The 25,371-nt window shown below is 38.6% G+C and overlaps 1 protein-coding gene across 9 annotated transcripts in view; it reads right to left on the bottom strand.

Annotated features, from left to right (window-relative positions):
• The window catches only part of grip1 (glutamate receptor interacting protein 1), a 308,087-nt gene that overhangs the window by 99,683 nt on the left and 183,033 nt on the right, over nucleotides 1-25,371 (bottom strand). The window contains exon 1 of one of the 9 annotated variants that reach the window (XM_053508661.1): nucleotides 8,617-8,877. The exons of the other annotated variants lie outside the window; for them this stretch is intronic. Coding sequence (XP_053364636.1) covers nucleotides 8,617-8,671 — 55 coding nt within the window. The 5' untranslated portion in view covers nucleotides 8,672-8,877. Of the gene's footprint in view, nucleotides 1-8,616; nucleotides 8,878-25,371 lie in introns of those variants that run through there. 9 annotated transcript variants of the gene reach the window in all.

A 25,371-nucleotide genomic window follows, 5' to 3' on the forward strand; every position in this document is an offset into this window, starting at 1 on the left:
TTCATATGTTTATTTGCGTATCTGTAAGTACCCTCTAATCTTACGTTTCAAGTGCTGCCAATGTTTATATTCTAACACTTGCCAACAGAATTGCTTTATCCACCCGGCCTACGGAGGCAGACTGAGAGACAGCTGTTTTGGTTTGCTCACAGCTTGGCTGAGTTCGGTTTCCATGACTCCCCGCTTTGGTTTTAACACAGATGTATGAAGTTAAATGATTATGTCCTGCAGGTGGCCAGACCAATAACACGTCGATGATTCTTACATGACCACCATATGACGCAAACAAAATCGGAAAACAACAAGCTTGTTGACGTGCCGAAGCCATTACAGGCTCGAATGATGTAATTTTTATTTTTTTGGATACGAATTTAAGAAAAGCTCTTGGCAAAAAAATAATGAAAGAAAAACAGACATGTTGAACATTTAGCCTTACATCACCAGTTCATTGGAGAGCTAATCTAGTGTGCAGAGGAAGAAGCGCCACCATATCCAGCATGAAATGAGGCTAACAAAGGCCTCTGTTCTGCATGAAGACCAGGCATATGTTTGTTCATGTGTGTGCACATGAGATAAAGAGCCTCCACAAAGCTAACAAGACTCTGAATGTGCCGTTCTTTAAACTCTCTGGATCTTATGCTGCTCTCAGCAGGGCTAGGCTTTCCTAATCCATACCAAGTCTGAGATGGTAGCTGTGCCTTCTGCTAGCTCTTGGCTCTGATGTGATGCAGAAAAGACCTCCTAAACCTAGACACAACAGTAGCGGGGTTCAATTGGCCCTGTGAGAGAAGTCATTCCAGACACGCACTAGAAAATGCCATGGTTATCACTGTCTTCTCACCATTATGCCACTGAGACAGTGAGTTTGAGAGTCCAATTTTGACATTTCAGACGGTAATGGAGGTGATATTGGAGAGGTGCCGTGGGTCAAAGTGTGCTTATCGGTGATATGGCTGCAGAGCCGTATAAACCGTAACCTTTGAAAAGTCCCCTCGAGTTTACAAACGAAAGTGGAATATTCTAGGAAAAAATGAAATACCAAGAGTCTCAGAAATAATTTCACTGCTTGATTACTACTCAGATTTTTATGCTATTTATGCATTAAAAAATGTTTTGGGTGTGTGGAGCACATCTTAATATTCTATTTTTAAATCAATGTAAAAAAAAAGTCTGATATATTGTAAGTGTGTGCATGTGGTGGTGCGGAAGAAATAAGTCAGCCTCACCGGTTTTAATGAATCAGTCAGGGACACAGAGATAGACAGAGGCTGTCCTGTAAAGCTGGCCTAATAGCGAATAATCCTAATTTCAGAAAATCCTCAACAAAAGAGTTCACAGTCCAATACAGTGGAAAACAGCTCAAAATGTTGAGAAAACAGATATGAAATGGCGTCCTTGATTCCCCTTGCGATTTGAAGGTGCAGAGGCAACAATTCACTGCGAGATTAATTTCCTTAGGCATGATTACGGACTTTGGCCACTTGATGGAAGTGTGGGGAAAGGGGGCAGATTTACTTAAGTTAATTGGTATACTTTTTTTCGGGTCAAAGGTGTCCGAGACTCGCTTTGTCGTACTTAAGAATAATCAGGACTTGGAATGGAACTCGTTCGTAAGTCGGGGACTACCTGTACGGTGTCTTGTCTTGGCAGTGTCATTCTTGGCATTCCAGACCAAGGGTGATCAGCATGGATCCTGTTGTTGTTTGGAATCTGTTCAATAGCCCAGAAGTAGCAACTCCAAACCATCTATAGCAATGCCAGCTTGTACTACACACCAAGTTGAAGCATCACAATGGCGCTTGCTCTCTCTAACGTCATTCTCTAAACGGGTCATGATGGCGTGACGGCAAAATGCACAATCAAAATGTTTATTTTACTTTTGAGGACATAAAGATGTTAGCTGGATGTAATTGAAAGGCAAATTACGCGCACATGCTTGTGCCAGTATAGAAGCTTTGAATTAGGTTATTAAAGTATTCACACTCTACTGAGCACATATTTTTCTTTTATAGTGCAACACTACTTTTGTCCATAAGTATATCTTTAAAACTCTTTGTCTGAATTATATTTCACACGTTTACTGGATTCATACCTTCTCTCAGCTTCATGCTTCTGCATTACATATTGACTCATGCTGTAGTGTATGGGCCCAAGTGAATATTCTCTGGGAACTGCTGCTGGGACCATAAATACCGGCCTGTGTTCATCCCAGGACTCCTATTTACAATCTCCTCATACTCAACAAACACATTTTAAACACACTTTTTAGTGTGTGCCTTTATAACATACGGCTATAAATGAGTCCAGATGATGATGATGGTTTCCATTTAAAGTCTGGTTTCTTCCTCAGAGACCTAAATCTACACCTGAATTCTAAAAAACATTATAATAAAACTTAGAACACAAGCTAGACACTAACTCAATCCAGAAAAGCAGCTATTAAAGCGAAGACATTACACTAAACATAGCAGCCGAGTCAGACCACACCAAGGATTTAGGAGCGCAGGAGCAATGTTGATACCTGAACGACCTTACTTACCACAACTGGAGTCTGTGATTTGTTACCACAGTGTTACAGAGGCAAAAGCTAATGTTTGAGACTTCTGCATCTGTCTAGCTGAGAAGGTTCAGAGTTCTCCCAGGGTTCTGTTGAGTAGGAGGCTACAACAATCATTTTCTATGTTCTTGCTTATTTATATGTACATTATCTACAGTACACAGAGCAAACACATTGTGCAGAAGCCCACAGTAACCAAGAACATAAGGGCAAAAAAACATTGGTCAAGGGTTTTAATTGGTAGCATCAACAGAATAATGCAGTTCTGCCTCCACAGTTTTTTTTTTATACATATTATTATCTCTTATATTATCTCAAAATGGATCAGCTATAATAAAATTCTATTATACATAACCAGCTGCAAATGGTTGTAATATTTAAGCCTTATTCTTTAGATAATTCTGCTTTTTTTGTACAAGATTTCACAAAGTACTTGTGTAGTGCAAAAGCAACAACAACAAAAGCCTAGGACCTTAGGATCAACCTTAAATATATGTACTTTTCTTTTCCACCATGTAGTACTTTGGCTGTAAAGGTGGTTTGGTTATAGCGCGGCTACATTGCATGACGAGGAGGTTGACAAGTTTCATTCGCACTGGTGATCGGTTACACAGCGGGCTACACTATACTGTAAGTCCACTAATAGAACTGACTGTCATGCCCGCTCAGCCTCCTCCATCTCATCCTGCTTCATCTGACAGCGCTACACAAAGCTGTGTCAGAAAGGACTGATGGGGAAGTAGCCAAGGAACTGACAAGCCAATGGTGACCAAACACCAGTGGAGAGAAGATGAGAGATATACAGTACAACTGACACCGATGGTAACCTTTGACTAAATCCCTGTCTGTTTCATTCAGCCAGTAATGCTGCAGGCACGGATCTCAAAGGGTCAGCTCACACCCACAGGACTTGTCTGACCTTTTGCATGAATCAACAGCAGCAGAAAATGGTGTTTTGTTCACTTGATAGATGTGACTGATGCTGATAAGCCTACAGAGCTGCAAAGCTGAAAGGAGCAAGGCGTGGCGGGTGGTGATTTCCATATAAAAACATTAGAAGGAAATCACAAAACATGACGTCTGGGTTTCTTTCAGCTTTGTAACTCTGTAGGCTTATCAGCGGCAGCAGCATCAGTCACATCTTTCAAGCATTTGTGTCTCCATTTTCCCCCATTTCAGCTGGAGGATAGTTCATCCATTGACTCATTGTGCTTGGTAGTCACAGACACAGCCCGAAACGCTAAACTGTTAGTGATGCTAACAGATAAACATCAACGGCGGTGGAGGCGAATACAGTGACCAGACATAAATCTGCATTAATGCCACAGCCATGGAAATCAAAGGCCCAAGGCTACAATTTGGTAGTGGAACACAACTTTAAACAATTTATGCTCAATACAAAAAAAAAAAAAATCTTTGAGAGAGAAAAAAAAAAAAACTCATTCTCAAAAACAAGCTTCACTCAAATAACATTAGCAGCTAAATTGGGTTTAGGCAGGTTTGCAAATCTAGAAAGATCGATAAAATTTCATAGGGTGTTGGAAAAATGCATAATCGCCCCAGGAAAAGCCTTCCACATGGTCAAATCTTAACACTTTCTACTGTGTGTAGGTGGGAAAACTATAGTCGTCCCCAAATTCAAAACATTCAGTTTGGCATATACAGTACTTAATGCCTGTAAGATTCTCAACCATCCAGGTGAGGACATCCGGAAGTTAAGTCATGTCAGCTGAACTTCTTTCTTGCTCGGTAGATACATTTCACTACTCATCCAAGTAGCTTCTTTAGTCTGAGGTTGGAAAATTTCTCATAATCAAGTTCTCCACGGTCAACGGAACCATCGCCTACTCGAAAAGTCTTGTAGGAAAGTTAAGGTGTAACCCCCAGAGATCAAGTCTGTGGCTTTCTTGGTGGACCTGTGAGGAGGTCTTGATCCTTCTCAGGTCAAGGGGCAGCATGAAAAATAGGAGACGGGTTGTTTCGAAGAAGCCATCTGTGCGCAGGTGGACAAATCCTTATCTCAACCGAGGTGGCGGCCTTCCTATTCTCACCTTCTCCATCATTCACAAAACGAGCCTTTTCACATAGGAGAGGATCCTTTAACTTGGAGGACTTAAATACGAGGAACCTTCCAACTTACCTCAGACTCAAGAAGTATACTTGGACGAGTAATGAATTGTATCAAGTGAACAAGAAAGAAGTCCAGTTGACACGACTCAACTTTCAGATAACCTACTTAATGTAACTTTAAAATCATCAAATAATAAAAAGTGACAAGAATATATATATATATATATATATATATATATATATTCAGTACAGGGTCGCAGAAGGCCTGGAACCTATCCCAGGGGACTCGGGGCACTGGTACACCTTGAACAGGTTGCCAGTCCATTGCAAGGCACACCCACACACAAACACACAGTACAGGCAATTTGGAAACATCAATTAGCATACTCTGCATTAATTTGGACTGTAGAAAGAAACCGGAGAACGGAGTACCAAAGGCAACGGTGCTAACCACCATGCCATCTATAATTTCTTAATAAAGTTTACAGTGATAAATGACTTTTCACTTTGATTCTCAGCATCATCCAAATCAGACTCTGTCTCACCACCTGAGATGAAACTACTCATGGCATGCAAACGAGCCTAATTGTCATTTTTCTTCACTCGACTGATCTCTGTTTACGCTAACAAACAGTCGCTGATAAATTTAGTCAGTTCTGCTGGCTGAAATTCTTGTTATGAATTTCATTACATTATTTAAACATTGTAACAACTTTTATTATCAAGCCTTTTGTTGGGGAAGGTACAAACATATTGCTTTCTGATGTTTTTTAGTATTTGCTTACAAATTGATTAGGATTACGTACACTTCACATGGCATGTAAATATCCAGACTTGACCAGTGAGAAAAGTCTACTTAAACAGCAAGGACTGAGAATTTAACCAACGAGTTGTCCCTGCTGGGCCCTTGAGCACGGACGGCCCTTAACCCTCAACTGCTCAGATGTATAATGAGATAAAAACGTAAGTCGCTCTGGATAAGAGAGCGCATGTCTAAATGTAAAATATATTTTAGCAGCATAAACACATTTACCGTAATAGGTTAACATATGTTAGGCAAAATGTTAACTCTGACTCCTTAAACAATATCATCTTTGCATGGCAAGGTTAAAAAGAAGACTAAAAAGCAATTTCATACCATAAAATGTGGGTAAGAATGAATAGTTTGAGAATATTTATACATTTTTAGACATTTTATTGACATTCATATAGAGACGACATAAGTATAAGATTAATAAATAAGAGAAAAATAGGCCAATTTATTGTACCAATTTAGCCTGTGGTAACAGGCAACAGTTAATTAGTAAAGAAAATACCCGTGGGACCAAAGCTGGTTAATTGTAGTCTGACTTGGGCAACATTAGTCCGGTACGTTGTGCTACAATACCTTCCATAACAGCAATGACGCACAAGTCGGAAAACTTCAGCTGAACGGGAATATTTCACCATCTCGGAGAAAGATCAGTAAATGCAGGTGAGGAAATTTTTTATATCTTCTGGTGACATTTCAAGACAAGATAATACTGTATAAGCAAGAATTTTATCATTTGTTTTTTGAATGCTTTTACATTTTCAGTTCATTTATTTTTTTATACAAATTTTATTGTTGGGCCATGCAAGTACTGAAAAATACTTCGTATTGAGTAGATAGATGTATAGGAGGATAAAATGGCTTTTGAAAAAGTTTTTTTTTCCCTTACAAGAAGAATCTGTCTTGTGAAAGAAGGTTATATTAAAGGTTGTTCCATAAATCTGAATGACTGAATCTGTGCTCATTCAAACGCAGTGTGATGAAGGACTTAAATACTTTAAAACAGGTCAGTTATTTATTTATTTTTTTTAGAATAAATACCTTGTATCCCAAAATTGTAAACCCAAAATTATTGGTTCTTCCACAATTCAGCCAAATTTAGCTAAAATATGACCTTCCCATCCTTTGAATTAATTGAAGTCTCATTATCTATTATATAGTACATCAAATTTAACAAGACAAAGAAGTTCAATTGACTTGCATGAACTTCCCGTTTTTGCTGTCACATGCAGAGAGGTCTACTAGTTATGGCTGCAGCTATCGTTGCATGAAGTTGGTATTTACTCAAAACTGGATTTTATTGAGTGCAGTGATTGGGAGCGTGCTGTAGCTGGGTCACGCCGGAGCACGACTGCCTAGGAATGAAAATGGCGAGTGCTTTTTATCGGTATGACAGAGCCATTAGCATATCAATTATTACAGCAGGTATGTGTGCTCTGCTCTACTAAAACCAGCAGCCTGAATCCTGAGAGGCTCGGAGAGTAAACACAATCACATATACTCTATATCTCTCATACATACAAATGGGAGTTCAAAACAGACACGAATGCACAATTACCGCGTCACACGGTTTCAAGCACGTGCGTAAACCCCATTCCCACAAATAAACTCGAACATATTAGTGCAGTGCAGAATCGGACGGCTGGTATAAGATAAAGCTGGAACCTCCAGCCCGAGGAGAAAGCAGCAAGAATCACCAAGGAGAGAGAAAGTAGAGTGCTACTTCCTGCTCTACTCTACTCATTTCCATATAAAGTACCCTGGCCAAACAGTAAAAACCTGCTGAGGTAAGAAAACATGTGTTGCTTTAAAAAATGTCAGAAAAACAAAGAAATAAAAAAAGCAGAAGCACCAACAGCTTTAATCGAGCCAGCAGATGTATCAGACTAAGCTGAATCGCGTGAGTGATATGTCAGCGGCACCGACACCTTGATTCCAATTTCCATTTTCTGAGTGAATGCTCATTAATGAGAAACACTGAGAAGTAAAGCCGACAGACCGTGGCATAGCAAATGTTAACTGCATAACATGTTTTACAGACATATCGCTTATCTGTCCCATAAAAGGGGAAGTAATGGGGGAAAGAAACTCTGCAATTTCCAGACAGTACCAGAACCTTTGCTCAAGCTGACTTTATGTCCACCACATTATCATGATTTGATACAAACTTTGTCTTAAAAGAAATGTCTCAGCAGCGTAACTGATATTTGAAGCCTGATTATAATTGTGCACTTTAGTAAAATATGAACGTCGAGACACTATTTCTTACCCATGTCTTTTCTTTACCTGAAAAAAAAAGAAGAAAAAATTGCACACACAATTCTTTCAACTCTTTCAACATCCTTCAGCTTTGTTACTGCTGAGTACTGCTTTTATGACGTTGTTCCCCATCTGGTGTGACTCACTGACTCAAAGAAACCATCATGAACCTTCACAGTATGCATAACTACACACTCATGCAGACAAACGCAGGAACGTCCCACAGAGACGAGGCATAAACCCTAGTCCATACAGCATTTGAAACATGTATTTTCTAACAATATACGAAGCTCAAGAGACGAGCAGGTGGAACGTGATTTAGCGTGTGTGAAAAGCAAGCATCTCCGTTGAAGTCGAGCCAAGGCACAGCTGGCTGTTTACTAATGATAACAAGGTCAACTGCGTTCCCAAGGGTGGAAGAGAACTTGCACTATTTATGCCGATTCTACGTCTTTCAAGGAACGCCAAGTTGGACAGCCCACTTATCCGAGCTCGCTTATGTACACGGGAACATCTCTCTGACAGCATGCAGTTGATCAACACAATGCACATCTGTACACACATCTATGGTCCACAGCATATGGCTGTTGTGTATTTTTAAGCACCTTAAACACAGAGAGAACAGATTTCCAGTGCCATTTTTTTTTCAGACAGGCGTAACCATGAGAGGCATGGTCTATAGATAACTGAAATTAAGGATGCTGAGCAGCATGGAGAGTGCATGAGACTCTCTGCTGCTAAACATTCATGCATATTCATATAGTCATGCAGGGAAAAAAAAACAACAGCGTGAGGTTTTGAAGCTAGCTCTTTCTGCACATCTAATGCATGCATTCAACATCTGCACAATGTCCGAGGTAGAAATGGAGAGACGAGGGATGGGTGTTTGATTCTAAGACTGGACAAAAGACGCGGTTACCTTTGTTCACTCTCCGCAAAATCTGGCATCGGCATTTGAACGACACGGCGATCATGCTCGCTCCGGCACGCGCTTATATGCTCCAGTGAAAGCGCTGCCGCACGCCGCATGCGGACATCCGGTCCCCGCACCTCGCATCCAGAGCACCGGGCACAACACACACAAAGCGCAACTCCGACTCCTCCAACTTCCGATCTTCGCATCCGATTTTTTTTTTTCTTTCTTCTAAGCACCGAGCTTGAGGGCGGGAAAAAAAAAGAGATCGCGTGCGGGCGCGCGCTCTGCAAATGGAGCCAAAGCAGACGAGCGCGCGCGCGGACAGCTGCTCTAGAGTCGCTCCGAGCGTCCGAAAAGTCGCGCGCGCGATAAGCATCAGCTTCACTACAGCAGCGCGGTCACGAGACTCCGAACATCAAACAGAGACGACCAAAAGCCTCATCACCATTATTATTATTATTATTGACAAATGCATTTTACATTGTTTATTAGAACATCTTATCTCTTTTTTTTATCTCGCATTTTTATATCCTTTATACCATATGTTATACATTTATTAATATTATGATAAATATGTAATAGCTGTGTGATGACATGTCACATGAAATGGAAAAAAAAACTCTAACAAAGTGTGATGTGTCAATTTTACATGTAAATGAGAATTTCACCTAGAATTATTTTTACACATTCTTTTATATTGTTCCGTTATATTTTTGATATTACATTATCTTTTCTGAATACATCTATAACAAAAATTTGGAATTTCCCTTGTATATGGTAAAGCGCGGTCAAGAGTCTCTGACACCAAACATCATGCAGAGAATCCAATGAATTATTGTTCTTATTAGGATTTATTGAATTTTCATATTCTGCATAGAATTTAATATTCTGCATAGAAAATGTTATATACTGTATTTATTAAAATTACGTACTGTATTTAATAGCTATGCAATGACATGTCGGGTGCAGAGAATAAAACCAGGGGAAATGAAAATGGCTCTAATATAAAGTGTGATTTGTGAATTTTACATGTAAATCTGGTGCTTATGCACAACTGAAATTCATAGGACTTTTCTGTAAAGGGTTACATTCAGCTAGGGGAAAAGGGGAGGGGGGGGGGGGAAGCAGCACTCTACCCCTGACTGGAAATAGCTCCTTCTATAGAGCACTAGTGTTAATCATTCATTCAAGTAGCATCCAATTTCCTTTCCCTAGAGAAAGAGTCAAACTTAATTAGCGTTTAGTTTTCCCATCAGGTAAAAACTTAAATTTTACTACAGATAGTACGTGTGCATGCACTTTTAGAACAAATGAAGGCACTGAACTGTTTGGGTAGGTGATGATAAAATAATAATAAAATTATATATAGCACATCATATTTCTATTTCTATTTTTATTTTTAGTTCTATTTTTTCCTAGCACATTTCTATTTTTATTTTTAGTTCTATTTTTCCTAGTTTAATTTAATTTTTATTTAATTTCTATCGTATTTCTTTTATTCATATTTATTTCTTATTTGTAAACTTTAATTCTCTTCTAGGGTCAATGGCAGTCGTATAATGCATTTCACTACATTTCGTACTGTGTATGTTTGTGTATGTGACAAATAAAATTTGAATTTGAAAATTTGAATTTGAATAATGTAATGGGCTTAGCGTCTGAAGCCCATTACAAGAAGCTCAAGACACAAGATCATGTCAACCTATTGAAGCTCACAAGCACGCACAGACTTGCACACATCCAATTACATACTGCAAGCAATCTAACATCACCACTCGGCCTACAATGCATGCTTTTGGACTGTTGCGGCTCTTAGAAGAAGCACATGGAACCATATGCTTGCATCTTTTACGTAGATAACACCAAAATGCATTTTATATTTAAAAACTCTTTATATCTTAAAGTTTCAATTATATGCCTTACATTTTGTCTGAAAAGTGACAATATACCCACATTTTCAAATGCAATATATATAAAAGTAAAAAGATAAAGGTGTATCCGAAGCAATAACAAAACGTACAGTTTGTTATAGAGGAGTGATGTGATATAGCCCCTATTCACCAATAAATACAACCTTTCTCATTTTCCTTTACTTTCTTTCCAATCACACCCGGGCAGGAGTGTCAGATCACAATCACTGATAGAAGTGGCTCCTTAGCAACATAAAGAACTCCTGAACAGTGATAGCGTTTCAAAAGCATGTGAGACGGATCAGAGCTTCTACTGCACATTTGTTTTATGATGGTATGACGAGGTACGATTTTGGTTTGCGCGCATTTTACTAGTTGAAAAAAGTGCCTAAGCTGATCAGAAGCATTGCAACATGTAGAAGCAGCATGCATATTGGATTTCTTCTTAATATTTAACAGCCCACCATCATGCAGTGCCATCTAGCATATTAACTATTGAGGGTGAAGAGTTTTGCTGGTGATGTTGTCATGATTAGATTAACTTTGTCATTTTTTTCCACAATTTAGATTATTATATTTCTATTGCATATATATATTAAACCTGTAGGTATTTTAACGTGTAATCTATAAATATTCTATATAACCACACAAAAGATGATCACAATCGTAGTGCAGATAATTATCATTCATTCCACTATTAAACAAAAACATGATGTAGAACTACTCATCCTTACTATAAATATAGTACTAGAATGAAATTATAAATGCTTACATTTTGCTCACGCTCAGTCACAAATATTCTAAGCAGGCAGGAGAGAAGTTTCTTCACTTTGGTAATTGGGGTCAAGAGATAGGTCGACGGGAACAGATGGTGAATTCTTGTTAGGTTGGTCGACCTGACTTTACTAATGATAGCCTCAACCAACTTTAATTGGCAAAAATAACATTGTTCTTTCTTGTACATTCTATGATCAAATGAGCAGAGGAACTATATTTAAAACAGCAAGAAGACAATAATGAAAATATATTTGCATGGGTTTTAAATTTTTTTAATATAACTATTCGTTATGTTTCAACTATTAAAATGATTCATTTAAAAGGCTCACATAATAAACACTCTATACTTTTTACCCTCATAAAATTCAATAATGTATGAATATTTATGATTTACACAACCCTGATTTACAGCTTCAAAGCTGCCAGCAGTGCGTTACTGACAGTGATTACTTCACAGTAGCCAAACCTATCAGATAATCCACAGCAAGCACAATTTAGTTCATCAATCAGTAGATTAACCTCGGAGGCTAAAAGTGGGCAAGGACGCATGCAAAATGCAAAAAAACACCCAAACTTTTTTATTGGCATAAATAAACATGAATGCCAAAATACACAGCATTTTGTGCAAACATATTATTCAGAAATAAGTCAGTATACACTTGGGACGCGATAAAACCAGGCATCTTCTTACATTATAAATATCATTAAATGTCATACAGATTCCATAAAAGGAAAGGGATAACTTTGTGCATAAATAGGCTGTTTGTAATTTTTTATTAAAAGCATATACTGTTTTAACTTAATATATGATTTTTATACCTCTAACTGAAAACAGCTTTAATTTTTTCTTATATATTTTTCCCAACAATAGTTTATGCATGAACAGCCTTAAGCATGAATGATAAGTGGGTTAAGTATTTATGGCTACCATATCATCCTCCAGTACTTTGCATTTTGAAGTATAATAGGCCATAACCAATACATTACAAACTGAGCTCATACTCTATGTGGAACTCCCTGAATTTATTTTCAGGGAAAGAGTTAAATGGGAAACATTATATAAATATAGAACTCATATCGCAGTCCGGAATGATAGTACAATCCAAACCCTGATGCATTTTCTGATAAACAAGAATAATTAATCTGGCGGTTTTCTGGCGGCCAATCAATGCTACAGTTTACCGTCTACAGTATTTACAGACTGTGCGGAAAAGATAGAAACAAAAACGTGACAGCAAGAAAAAAAAAAAAAGACTTTGTGAAAGATAAATGGACAGATCGATATACATGTAATCTTTCTGTGGGAAGTTTAAAACCAGTTTGTCGTAAATGTTCCAAAACCGTGTTGGTGATAATAAGAAGCAGTAATGTGACTTTAAATTCCAATGTTACACCACATCCTGTACAGGGTCATAGGAGATCTGGAGTCTACACCGACCTACTGCTATAACTATAAATCAACAAGTGAACAGACAAACAAATTCGATCCAATCTGTATCTAAGGGTTAGAATGAAAATAACCCGGCTTTTCAATGCAAGGATTATTTATCAGTTGACATTTGAGGAATGATTCAGGATTTAGAACAGTGACAGTTTTCCTTACACTATTCTACACCTGATCGCCTTACACAGATGTGCTTTGGCATTATGGAGTGATGTGTGTGCACATGTGCTCATGTAGGACATAAGCCTCAGTATTAAGGTCATTGTATTGTTCAGGCTTTTCCAGTTTGTTTACTATCACAATCATATGACGATATCTGAGATGTCACAGCTGTGCATGAGTATGTACACCATCTGTATACCATCTTGTTATTTATTTCTTAACCTATTCTCATTAGTATGTAATTGAAAACCATTAGTTCAAGTTTAATCAACGCGTTCGAATCAGTAAACAAACTCGTCAGTAAACAAAAAAAATACTAACGCCATCCACTATAAGAACAGATGTGCAGGCTAAGGTTAAAGTGATCTCCAGAACTGTATTCCATGTTACAGTGTTAAAACAAAAATGAAATTTAATGCTTGACTGCTTCCTGAAGATCATGTCCAGAAATTTGACACAGAAGTTCGAAATTCACTTGAGAATTCCTGAGTTCACGCAATTTTTTGTGCAAAGTTGGACACCCTGGCTTCAGGAAGTTAAAAAACTGCCAAGTACTTGTTCCATCCATTAACTAAACCAGCTGATTCTGATTACACCAACTCTACAACCGGAACTGATTAGTGCCATCACCTGTTTTGTGCACAGGGAGACCTATAACACACGGCATATGTTGTCTTAATACTTTTGGCCACCATTGAATGCCACAATACGCAGGAGCAATAACCTTAAAGTGTAGGCTTTTTCTTGTGTTTCGACAGGATTATTAGATGTTCGATATGAATACAAATTAATCAGTGAGATTTTTACTACTCAAGGCACAGAGCTATAACTCACACTGATGATAATAGAAAAAAATAATAAGGATTAAATAATAATTCATTTAATCTTCAATTATTACTTATCTTTTATTCACATTTGAACAAAAAGTGGCATGTCCAAAATTTTTCATACCCTTCTCAATGATCAATACAAAAGCCTTTATTGGCTATTGCAGCAATCAGATGCTGTATATATATATATATATATATATATATATATATATATAGTTTTTTAAGTCAAAATTTATGAAAAAAATTTGCTCGTCTTGCAAAATGCTTGCAAACTGGGTTACTCACAATCCGAGGTTCCACTGTGTATGTATATATATATATATATATATATATATATATATATATATATATATATATATATCCGGACATATACAACCAGAAACCACAGTTCTGCCTTCTTGGTCTCCACAGGCCCACAAATCCATGCTCATGAATTGATGTATAAGGTCACCTAGTTATACTCAGCATGAAAGTATTAGTCACTAACAGAGAACTGAGTGTCCTTCACATGCTGTGTCCTTTCCTCTTCAGTGAATTAGCTTTCCTGTTAAAGGAATTCCATTTAGGTTTTAAAGAAATTCAGGTGTCTCCTTATTCACCACCACATGAGGTCAAAAATGGCAAAAGCTACAGATAACCCGCCGTTAGCATAGTTAGCGTGCGCACACAGGATGAGATTTGCCCTGCATTGAGAGGGAAATGAACGCATGTGTGTGTATCCCAGTGGTGAGGAGTTAAGTGTTGTGCTTTGAAGCCTTTTCATAGTGTCACATGGGTGAAACCTCTGCTCCACAAACAGCATGAACTCAGCTCTGAGGAAATGCACAGGTGCCCTGGGGAAGGACTTTAGTGCATTAGGAGGGGATGAGAGTGACATCCATGTTAATGGAGGTACTGGCTGAGCTCAGGCACTAAGCCACAACAGATACCAGCAGCCCTGACTCACATGACTTAAAAGGAAGAGTGAAAACGACTAATCACATTACATAAAAGAAAAGTGTATATATATATATATATATATATATATATATATATATACACACACACACACATACACACACATGTATATACACATATATACACACATATAAATAAATAAATAAATAAATAAATATATATATATATACGTACACATGTGTGTGTGTGTGTGTGTGTGTGTGTGTGTGCGGAAAAAAATATATTTTTACAGGAAGATAAAAAATAGTATGATGTATATTATATGAATATAATATCAATACTATCATATCATCATACAGTATATACACACAGTGGGGCAAAAAAGTATTTAGTCGGCCACAAATTCTTTCAACACCCGCCAAAGATTTTCTATAGGGTTGAGATCTGGCTAGGCCACTCCAGGACCTTGAAATGCTTGTTATGAAGCCACTCCTTCGTTGCCGGGCGGTGTGTTTGGGATTATTGTCATGCTGAAAGACCCAGCCACGTTTCATCTTCAATGCCCTCGCTGATGCAAAGAGGTTTTCACTCAAAATCTCACAATACATGGTCCCATTCATTCTTTCCTTTACACGGATCAGTTGTCCTGGTCCCTTTGCAGAAAAACAGCCCCAAAGTCTGATGCTTCCACCTCCACGCTTCACAGTAGGTATGGTGTTCTTTGGATGCAACTCAGCATTCTTTCTTTTCCTGGATTCCTGGAGCATCAGCCTTGTCAACCGGAGATCACGTGTCAGCACAGAAGAGATAAAAAAAAAAAAAAAAAAAGCATACTTGCAGCAGCTTTACATTTAGGTGATTATGGTCGACTTACTTATAAATACAAAAATCAATAAAATCCTCAAGCGGTGGAAAAAAATGTCAAAAAAAAAAAAAAAAAAAAAACGGAAATTCAACTCCTGCATAAGAAGCAACAATACAGAACAAGCAAAACAAATCAATGCTGGCGTTTTTATCTCTCGCATACTCACATCTAATTGAAGCTTCCTTTCAAACAAGAGAAAATGACACCCAAAGCACATCTAAGATCTTTCACTATAGTTTTCAGACATCGTTGAAGGGAACAAGACAGCATGTGGTTCGAACGACTCTGAATGGATAAACGTAGACGGAGATGAAACCACAGATCCTGTGTGCCTCCTGGAAGAGAGAAAGAAAAAAAAACGCTTCCTCTGCTGCACACTGCTGAAAGGCCACTTAACCCAGCAGGTGGCCTTCTCCCTGTCGCACTAATAACAGAAGCTATCTACCACCAGGAAACGCTGAGATTGTGTGCACGTGTGTGTGCACGTGTGTGCGTGTGTGTGGTGCAACATGCCCACATGCAATTATGGTTGTTATTGGAAGCAGAAAGATGCATCATTCCGCTGTCACATCAACATAACGGAAAGCTTGAGGAAACTGTTAAGCAGGCTGTGGGCTTGTTGGGGGGTGTGGGGGGGGAGAGCATGATCTGTGTCATTTACTGATGGACAGATGGTAAATATACATTTCCTCTATGGTTGATCCTGTCACTCAATCTGTTCGTCACTTCTCTGTTTCTAACACAAACACACAAGCATCAGAGATCATCAGAATCCGGACTGATCTTTTAACAACGGCCATGTGTCCCTAAAACAAGCACATAAAATATAAAACACACCGCAGCCTGGTTTTAAATTCAGATCAGCCATGCAGACTAAGCACATAGTGTTTGAGGCGGGTTCGTAAAGGAGCGACTTCCAAATAAAAGTTTAATATAATATTTCATTCGGCGTCCTCTGCTACTTGCCCCAGGGTCAAATCGACTGAACTACACAATTTGGCAAAAATGAAAACAGAGTGGAGCTGTCCAGCGGCGGTGAGGCTGAAACAGGGCCAGCCTGCTGAGTTTCGCTGTAGTGACAGCAGCCCCTGCTGGAGTCCATCATAAATTACACACAGTTAGGACTCAGACTAGCAAAGGTGCAAATGAGTGCAAGAAGATTAAAATAGTAAAGCTGAAAAGTGTCATTGTCAAGTCTCTTGTCTCTTGGAAAAGCATTTTTTTCGAAACTCACTAAGGGTAGCGATATGTGGTCTCAATAAACGGATAATAAATCCCAAAACAAAATGTTATCATTATTTTCTAACTATCACATTATAAAGTCCCAAAGTGCTTAATTCCTCTTACATCATGAACCTCATAGTGTTTAACACATTGATGGAAAATGTATGCATGACAAAATGAATGCCTCTTACCAATAACGTTTTTCTCTATATAAAAGGTAATAAAACAAACAACAACAAAAAAACAAGTAACTGTCATGCAGACTTTGCCATAGAAAAGGATATAATCCACATTTATACAGTAGTTGTAAATTATATAGGAACTGCACCATTTACCACATCGAATGCAAACAAATATAAATTTCTTCTGGAGTCAGTGCGACGATACACGAATTGTAAATCGAAATATAATCGCAATACATCACTGAATCAATTTTTTCCTTAATCTCTACTTGTGCCATGGTGAAAAACAGCCTTCTGTCTGTTACCGAAAGCCTCTTCATATTAACAATGATATCCTTTTCCCCGTTAAATCACTCTAATGTACTGTAGAAACTGCAAGTCAATCAGAGGGACATAATTTGTTAAGAGGAATAGATGGAATTCAAACCACAATGATACCAGCTGTAATAACCAGCAGCTTCTCAGCAACGTATTAAGGACTGTAATGTATTATGTTGAAATCCTATTAAATTTATTATTATTTTATTTTAAACATACACCAATCACCCATATCATTACAAACCACCTGTCTAACATCCTCTAGGTTCCCATTAGGCCCCCAAAACAGCTGTGACCTGTTGAGGCCTGGCGTCTGAAGGTGTTCTGTGGTATCTGGCACCAAGAGATTAGCAACACATCCTTTAAGCCCTGAAACGTAACACCTTAAGTGTTCCTCAAATTATTGCTCAGCATTTTTTGGCAGTGTTGCAAGGAGAGACCACTGTCATTAGGGGATAGTGTTGGCATAACAGGGGTATATCTGTCCTGTAACAATGTCTATGTAGGTAGTATGTGCCAAAGTAACACCCACATGAACACCATCATGTCCTCAGCGGAACATCGCCAGGAGCATCACACTGCCTGGTGACATCTCTTTCCCAGCTAAGGGAAAAAGATAGGCCTCCCAAGGACACAAAAGTGTCCCGGTTTCATTACTCAGGGTCTGAATACTTAATCTGTTAGACAGCAGACGATAAAGGTTATTTTAGAGTACGGAAGAGCCGTTTAAGATGAGACACTGTCTAACCAAAGGTCTTTATTTTTCCCTGTATAAAGATTTTAGATTTAAACATGTGCTTGAGAATTGTGTCCCAAATACCTATTATGGTAATTTTATATTTGTCTTTCTTATACCTTGCACCAGCGATGTGTATTATGTATAATATATTATTACTGTATGTATTAGCCTATATGCTAGAGATAGAAGTATTTGTGAGGAACCCGACAAAAAAACTGAACATTTGTGTAACGCCCTTGAGAAAACTTCATGCTTGGTGATCAAGCTCCACTGAGGGTAGAAAAACCTAAAACAAACCAAAAAAATAAGCTCTCTTTTCCGCACACTGAGCGAAGGGTGCAGTCAGAACTCAGCGGGATCCATTAACACTGGTTTACAGGTAACCCACTTATTGATTAGGCTTAATTGCAAGGCAACTGAGAAATCGCATTGAAGTGCTGGTCAATGCTTTTCACAGCAGCATGCAAATCAGGACGTTCTAATTGCATTTCAAGCTAAATGCCTAGAAAGCTCTTTATACAAATCTAATTAGCGTGTGTTAATGCAGGTCAGGACGGGCTCTGTGCAAACGCATTCAAGTAGGATGGAGCCTGGAAAATTCTTCACTTTAAAAGAGATAGAGGAAAGTGTGGGATGAAACGACAGGCAGACGTTGAATTCATTTTGTGATTTGATGTTATATATTGGAAGAGCTTTTAAGATAACACGCAGGTAACCGACAAAAGAAATCTCTGTGGAAAGAAAGCAACCCAGGACACTACACTCTTACTGCGTAGACCTGGAAAGGAAAGAGTTTTATTAAACAGGATAGACTGAATATCAATACTGATGACCAGTAGTGCTACATTTAGCCTCCTCTGTGCATGTTATCAAATCCACGACTAATCAAGGCTTTTCCAGCTGTCCATAGCGCTCGACTCGTCCACTGATATGGATGATCAGGCAGTGGCTCTTAATTCTGCAGTCACTGCGGCTCCGGAACAGATTGGCACTTTGACCGCTTGGGCAGTGCCAGGCTTTCACACACAAGACAGGATTTAGTTTAGTGGTTTGGCTGAGGCCGTTTACTTTTCAGGACAGCTGCCGAAAGTGCAGCAACCAGAAGGCTGACCTCTGGATTAGTTGTATGTGTGAGAAAAGCATAAGATTTAAAATCATTTAAAAATCACCAACATTTTTTTTGTCTGTTTTTTAAGACTGAACCTTAAAAACTGCGACGGTAATCATGACCGCCGTCTTGTGCTCATCTCAGGACTCTCGAACTGTTACAGGAACTCATCTACTGTATGATACACTGCAGACATGGACTGCATAACACCATGCCAATGTTAATTGTTTTCCTATACCAGCATGCTCCAAACTGTTACATTTCCTACATGACACTAACATTATACATCAAAGTACAAACAGGGCAAATGTTTATTTTTTTCTATAAATATCACTTTAATATCAAGTACTACGAGCTAAAATTTAAATGCGACACTACTGCTATAGCTTTGCTGGCACGTTGTTAGCAGATCATATATACAGTAAGAATAATGCCTGAAAATAGTTACAAAGAAGTTCACCCTGAAAACACAATTCTAATGAACATCACACTCTCCATCTCTCTCTCTGCTCTTTTTTGCTTTCAAAGATTCTAAAAAAAAGTCCAAAGTTGTCACGCTCTCTTACCTCGCTCCTCAGTTGTTCATGCCTGGTCTGAGAGTTATAGCACCGAGAACAAAGCAGCACGTATCCGCCTCGACCCCTCATTCAACATCCCTCAATCCCTGAATCCTGTGTGATTCTGCTGTATCGACCCGCTCCGAGCTCAGAGACCTGACTCTCACCCGGGTGCTGCGCTGATCATCCACCAACAGGGGGAAATAAAACATACACCAGCACATGACACATAGGGAAAATTGCCCGGGCCTATATTTGGCTAGGAGAAGTCGGTTGCCACGGAAACCTTGCTGCTTTCTGAGGCGAGAGATCATCCGGGATGTGCAGAGTGCAGTTTATAGAAATTAAGTGAGCTGCTTGGATAAAACACTATTCTGCAAAACTGGTGCATTTCTCATGAACATATACATTTTTAGTCCTGAAAGCAGACATATGCATTACGTTAAATTTATGAAGATGTTTATTGAGCCTTTGGCATGTGACCGAATATGAGAGAACCATGTAATTACAGTACAGCTGGCTGCTAAAGTTTTCAAAGTTTAAAGTACTGCATGTTTGTTTAACTTTCTATTTAATACTTTACATCAATTCTCCATCAATGTTAATGCACCATGGACAGCACTGCCAATAATCTTCTAGTAATGGTAAAATTAATCAATAATAAATAAATAAATAAATAAATAAACAAACAAACAAATAAAGCCTGCATTAAATGGATCAGAAAAATTCCATGACAAATGTTGCCAGATTTAATGTAGTATTGTGCCTTATTTTGAATTCCACTAAAAACTTTTATTAGTAGTGATGCGACTCACAGGGGACCCCCTGATATAATATTATCATGATAACTGATCGATGGTGACGATTCAAATTAAATTATTATTTCCCACATACACCATCATACGCAGTAGGATATGCAGTAAAATGCTTAAATGACTGCCCTTGACCTTAAAAAAGATTATTAATAGGAAATATATATGGAATAAAATGAAAAAATTTAATACAGGAAATAACTTTAGATAAGGAAAAGTATATCTATAGAAGATAAAACAAAATATAAAATATAAGAAAATATGAGAATCCGATTTCAATTCGTATTGTGATTCTTTATGTGCATCACGAGTATCAGATTTTTCTCGCAAATCTACCTGTAGGACCTGCCCCACCTGTAGGACCTGCCCCACCTGTAGGACCTGCACCACCTGTAGGACAATAGCAGAAGTGCAGTATTCTTTCACCTCACCTCAAATGCAAATAAAAAAAAAATGTAACTGGGGAAAAAAAACGATTTAGGAGTCTGTATGGCGATACATAGAGTAGAATAAATGTTACATAAAATAATTGTGAAATGGAACTGAATCAAATATCTTTCCTACAATAGGGAGAGATCCGGCCGAGGGACGGTTTACTGGTTGACCAACACAAATTTAATTGATTTGTCATGATGCATAGCTTTTTGTCCAAATCTGATGAACATAGCCATGATTTCAAAAGCCTTGATGGCTATTTCATTGACTTTATCAATACTTCAGGTATATTTAATATTAACTTGATTGCTAGAAATGCAACTTCGTAGATGTAATCTGAATTAATCGCTCAGCTTATCTGTTAATCTCACACTGGCTAGGATGTTATTCATCCAATGGAGCACGGCACATTATTTAGACGCTTTCTCAATATAAGTAAATTACATCAGCTAAATTGTCTTTATTGAAGTCAGCTTGTGTTTGAGCTTGACAAAGGACGCAGTGCAGCCTGCTAGGTACTGGGACTGAAATGAGCATTTATTAAAGTTTATTAACCTTCATTACAGTGTTCAGTCACCTCAAATTTAAACTCATATAAAACAGAGTGTGAAAATAATCAACATACAATAGAGTGCGAGTTTAGTCAAGTCAAGGGATAAAATAAACATTCATTATTAGTTATATATAAATTATTAATGGCATGCTGGGTTCTTTGCTAATATCAATTACATTCATTAAATCAATGGAATCTAAATATAAAACATTAATTTGTACTGCAACAGCTTTTTTTATTTTTTTATTTTATCATTCTGTTTGCAGATCTTGGAATAGCTCTAGTGCAAATACTGTACCCACATAGAGACTCCTATATTCAGCACACAGCTGCAGTGCCTCGTCTTAAAAGTAAATGATTATTTCATTTATATATCTGACGAGCTCGCTTTGAGAACTGCTGTAGATCAGAACGAGTCTATGATTCCAGACTAAACACACTGTTTATTGGACTTTTTGTGACTCAAAGGTATAAGGACAACATACTGTATGATGTGTATTATTGTTCTCCCTGTGCAGAACCGGTGATGTCACTAAATAGCTCAGATGGAAAGTTGTGTTAATCAGAATCAGTTGCTAATGATGATCATGGCTAAAACTAAAGAGTTCCCAAGTGAATTGCAAACTTCTATGGCTACATTCTGTAGACGCTCTTTAAGAAGCACATAAGCAGGCATGGATTGAGCGAGTGACACCAGGGTACTGCAGACATCTTTCAGACACTATGTCCAGGCAGGATTTACTTTAACATTCAGGCATTTGGCTGATGCACTTATGCAGAGTGAATTGCATTTGATCTTATTATACATTTGAGCAGTTAAGGGTTAAGGGGCCTTGATCAACAGTGGTAACTTCGTGGTAGTGGGGTTTGAACCTGGGACCTTCCGAACCTTCCGTGCTACCACTGACCACTGACCATATTTAGTAGACTTCGTATTAAATATGACTGAATATTGATGTCTGGCAGCTTAGTGGTTAGCACCGTCGCCTTGCACACCCAGGTCCTGGGTCCGATTTCTGTATCGGGTTTGTGTGCATGAAGTTTGCATGTTTTTCCTGTGCTTGGTGGGTTTCCTCCATGTTCTTCTGTTTCCTAATTGACATTTCTTAATTGCCCGAGCGAATGAGCATGAAAGTGTTGAACGAAGGTCCTATTACGGTCGTACAAATGGGAATAAACTCAATGGTCACCATTGGCCCCTACGGTCTCTAGTTGGACTCCAGGTTCCCAGATGCGTGGATGAATGGTCTAGCAATTTCATTGTTTAAAATTACCAAATAATTTTTATTTGATGACTTGTCCTTATTTAAAGACACTAAATGTCTTAATACTTCTGGTCACTGCTGTACATCGATTGTGGAGCTGACCTTCGACTTAAATCGAATCAATTGTTGTCTTTTAACAAAAATCACGGTCTCTAAGTAGCTTAAAAGATAAAGATGGAGATTTGGATTTAGACTTCTCTAAAACTTCCTGAAACCTTGAGAGGAACTAAAAGCGAACCTCTTCAAGGTGGAACTGGATAGTGAGAATATATAATATGACGCTGAATATTAGTGAGTCAAGCGGTGCTGAGTGTTTTGTAAAGATTATTAGTATAAGCAGGGTGTTTTTTCGGGATGTGCAGACGCGTGAGAAAAGGGATACGCAGAAAAAAAAAAAGAGAAAGATAAGCTAAATACACTGGTGGTCTGTGATCAACACACCTCAACACTGAGAAAAATAGAGCTTGAAGCTGATCTCAAAGTCCTCCAGGGGGCGCTGTTTGACCATACTATAAACTTGGAGCCATGGTGTAATCATGCTGCCATCATAAATCTCCTCATAGCTGCTAATCTGTTTAACAGTGAGATATGAGCCACTGCAGCTGTTCATCTGGGGTGTGTATGTGTGTGTGTGTGTGTGTGAGAGCATGTGGATGTGTTTGCACACACTAGCGCCAGCTGCAGTAAATGTTAATGCAGAAGTCAGAGATGCACATGGGTTTCTGTACGATTCACCTTCAGCACTGAGACTGAGCTATTGGCTCAACCACCTGAATCAACAGTAAGACCAGGATGAAATAAGGATGTGTGTGTGTGTATCTGAGGTGTGCGTATGTGTGTGTGGTTCCTAGGAAGACGAATAGACGAAAAGAGAATAATAGACCCAACATCCTTGAGCGCCAGTGGCGCATTAAAGTTTGATGGCACGCAGGATGAAAGGAGTAGACTAGTATAAATGAGCAATCAGCAGGATGAGTGTGTGCCTCGCTGCCTTTTCTGAGTCGCTCCTTTACCGGGTCACATTTACTGACAAAACTAACCATTTGAGCAACACTTCATTTGTGGATTAGGGATGATACAGCTTGCAATTGTCAGGGTATGACAGCATTGTTAAAAACCCATTTCAGTGTACAGTGGATTCAGAAATTGTTGCACACTTTCCTTGGTTGTGAATTTGATTTTTAAATGGGTATAATTGCCATTTTTACCCATCTAACAACACTTCATCACCTACAGTATAATGATGGACTTGAATTTTTGAAAATCAATTAAAAATCAAAAACTGACACTTTATATCCACCAAAGTGTTGACATTCTTTAATAAAGCAATTACAGCTGCAAATCTTCTTGGATGCGTTTCTACAGGATGTGCACATCTGGACCCGAGTAGTTTGTCACATTGAGAATCTTCTGATCCGACTTCTGATCTCTTTGTGCATGTCTGATGGGGTTTATATCATATTATTTTGCTTGTGCGCTATGAGTTATTGTTGTGTTAAGAAGTTTGCAGGCACTCTGAAGGAGTTTTTCCTTACATAGCAGCATTCATCTGTCCCTCCCTGTTCCTGCGGCTGAGACAGACCACATGGCACGATGCTACCATCACCATGTTCCACCCTACGTCACGGGCTAATACCATTGCTGTTCTGCCCAAAGTGTTTAATTTTCACTTCATCAGACCAGAGAATCTTTTTCCACATGCTCATACCAGCAAAATCCAAGAGGGCTTTTACACGCCTTTCACTCAACAAGCGGCTTTCATCTTGTGACGAGTACTGCACAGATAGCATGACTCATGGGCTCTTTCTTACCTTCTGATCAAGGCCCATATTTCCTGAATGCCCAATTTGTCACAACAGCCAACTCTAGGAATGTTTTAGGTTCTTCCACTTCAAAATTATTGAGGCCCGGGAACGCTCAAAGCCTTAGAAACTGTTTTAAATCCTTGCCCTTTTATTCAAACCATGTCCAATCCATTGAAATTGCAACCGGCGAACTCCAAATGAGCTCTCGATACATCTCAAGGATAATTAAAGCAAACAGAATGCACCTGACTAAAATTTAAAGCACTGAAGCACTTTGAGAATAAAAAATTTAATTTAAGTTGGCCGCCATGGCGGTGTAATGGTTAGCACTGCGGCCTGGACACATCCAGAGTCGTGGGATCGAATCCTGCTTTCGGGTCAGTGCGCGTGGAGTTTGTATGGCTTCCCCATGCTTGGTGGGTTTCCACTGGTTCCTCTGGTTACCTCCAACATGCAGATTATGCTAAATGGAATTTCCAAATCGTCAGTAGTATGCGTGATTGTGCTCTGTAATGGACTGGAACCCTAACCTGGAGCCTCCCGTAACCCTGTACAGGATAAGTGATATATGTATTATACTGTATCTAGGTAAGATCATAACTACACACAATGATGTGTAACGAGTAAAGAAGGCTCACCCTTGATTTATAAAGAAAACCTGCACAGTTTAAAGCATCAATATGCTATTTGTGTAGATATTCAGACTCATCTTAGTCTTCCATCTTTGTTTTTCCATGCAATATTCAATACTTTTTATTTTTAAATTAATGTGTTTCTGCGATTTTTCCAATCTGAACCCTTTTTTTTTTCTTCTTCATATTTGTTATTGCTTTTATGGTGCGTTCATTTTGCTTTTATTTACAGGCAAGTGTAGA

The sequence above is a fragment of the Clarias gariepinus genome, chromosome 12 (assembly GCF_024256425.1).
Source record: "Clarias gariepinus isolate MV-2021 ecotype Netherlands chromosome 12, CGAR_prim_01v2, whole genome shotgun sequence".
Classification (NCBI taxonomy): Eukaryota; Metazoa; Chordata; class Actinopteri; order Siluriformes; family Clariidae; genus Clarias; species Clarias gariepinus.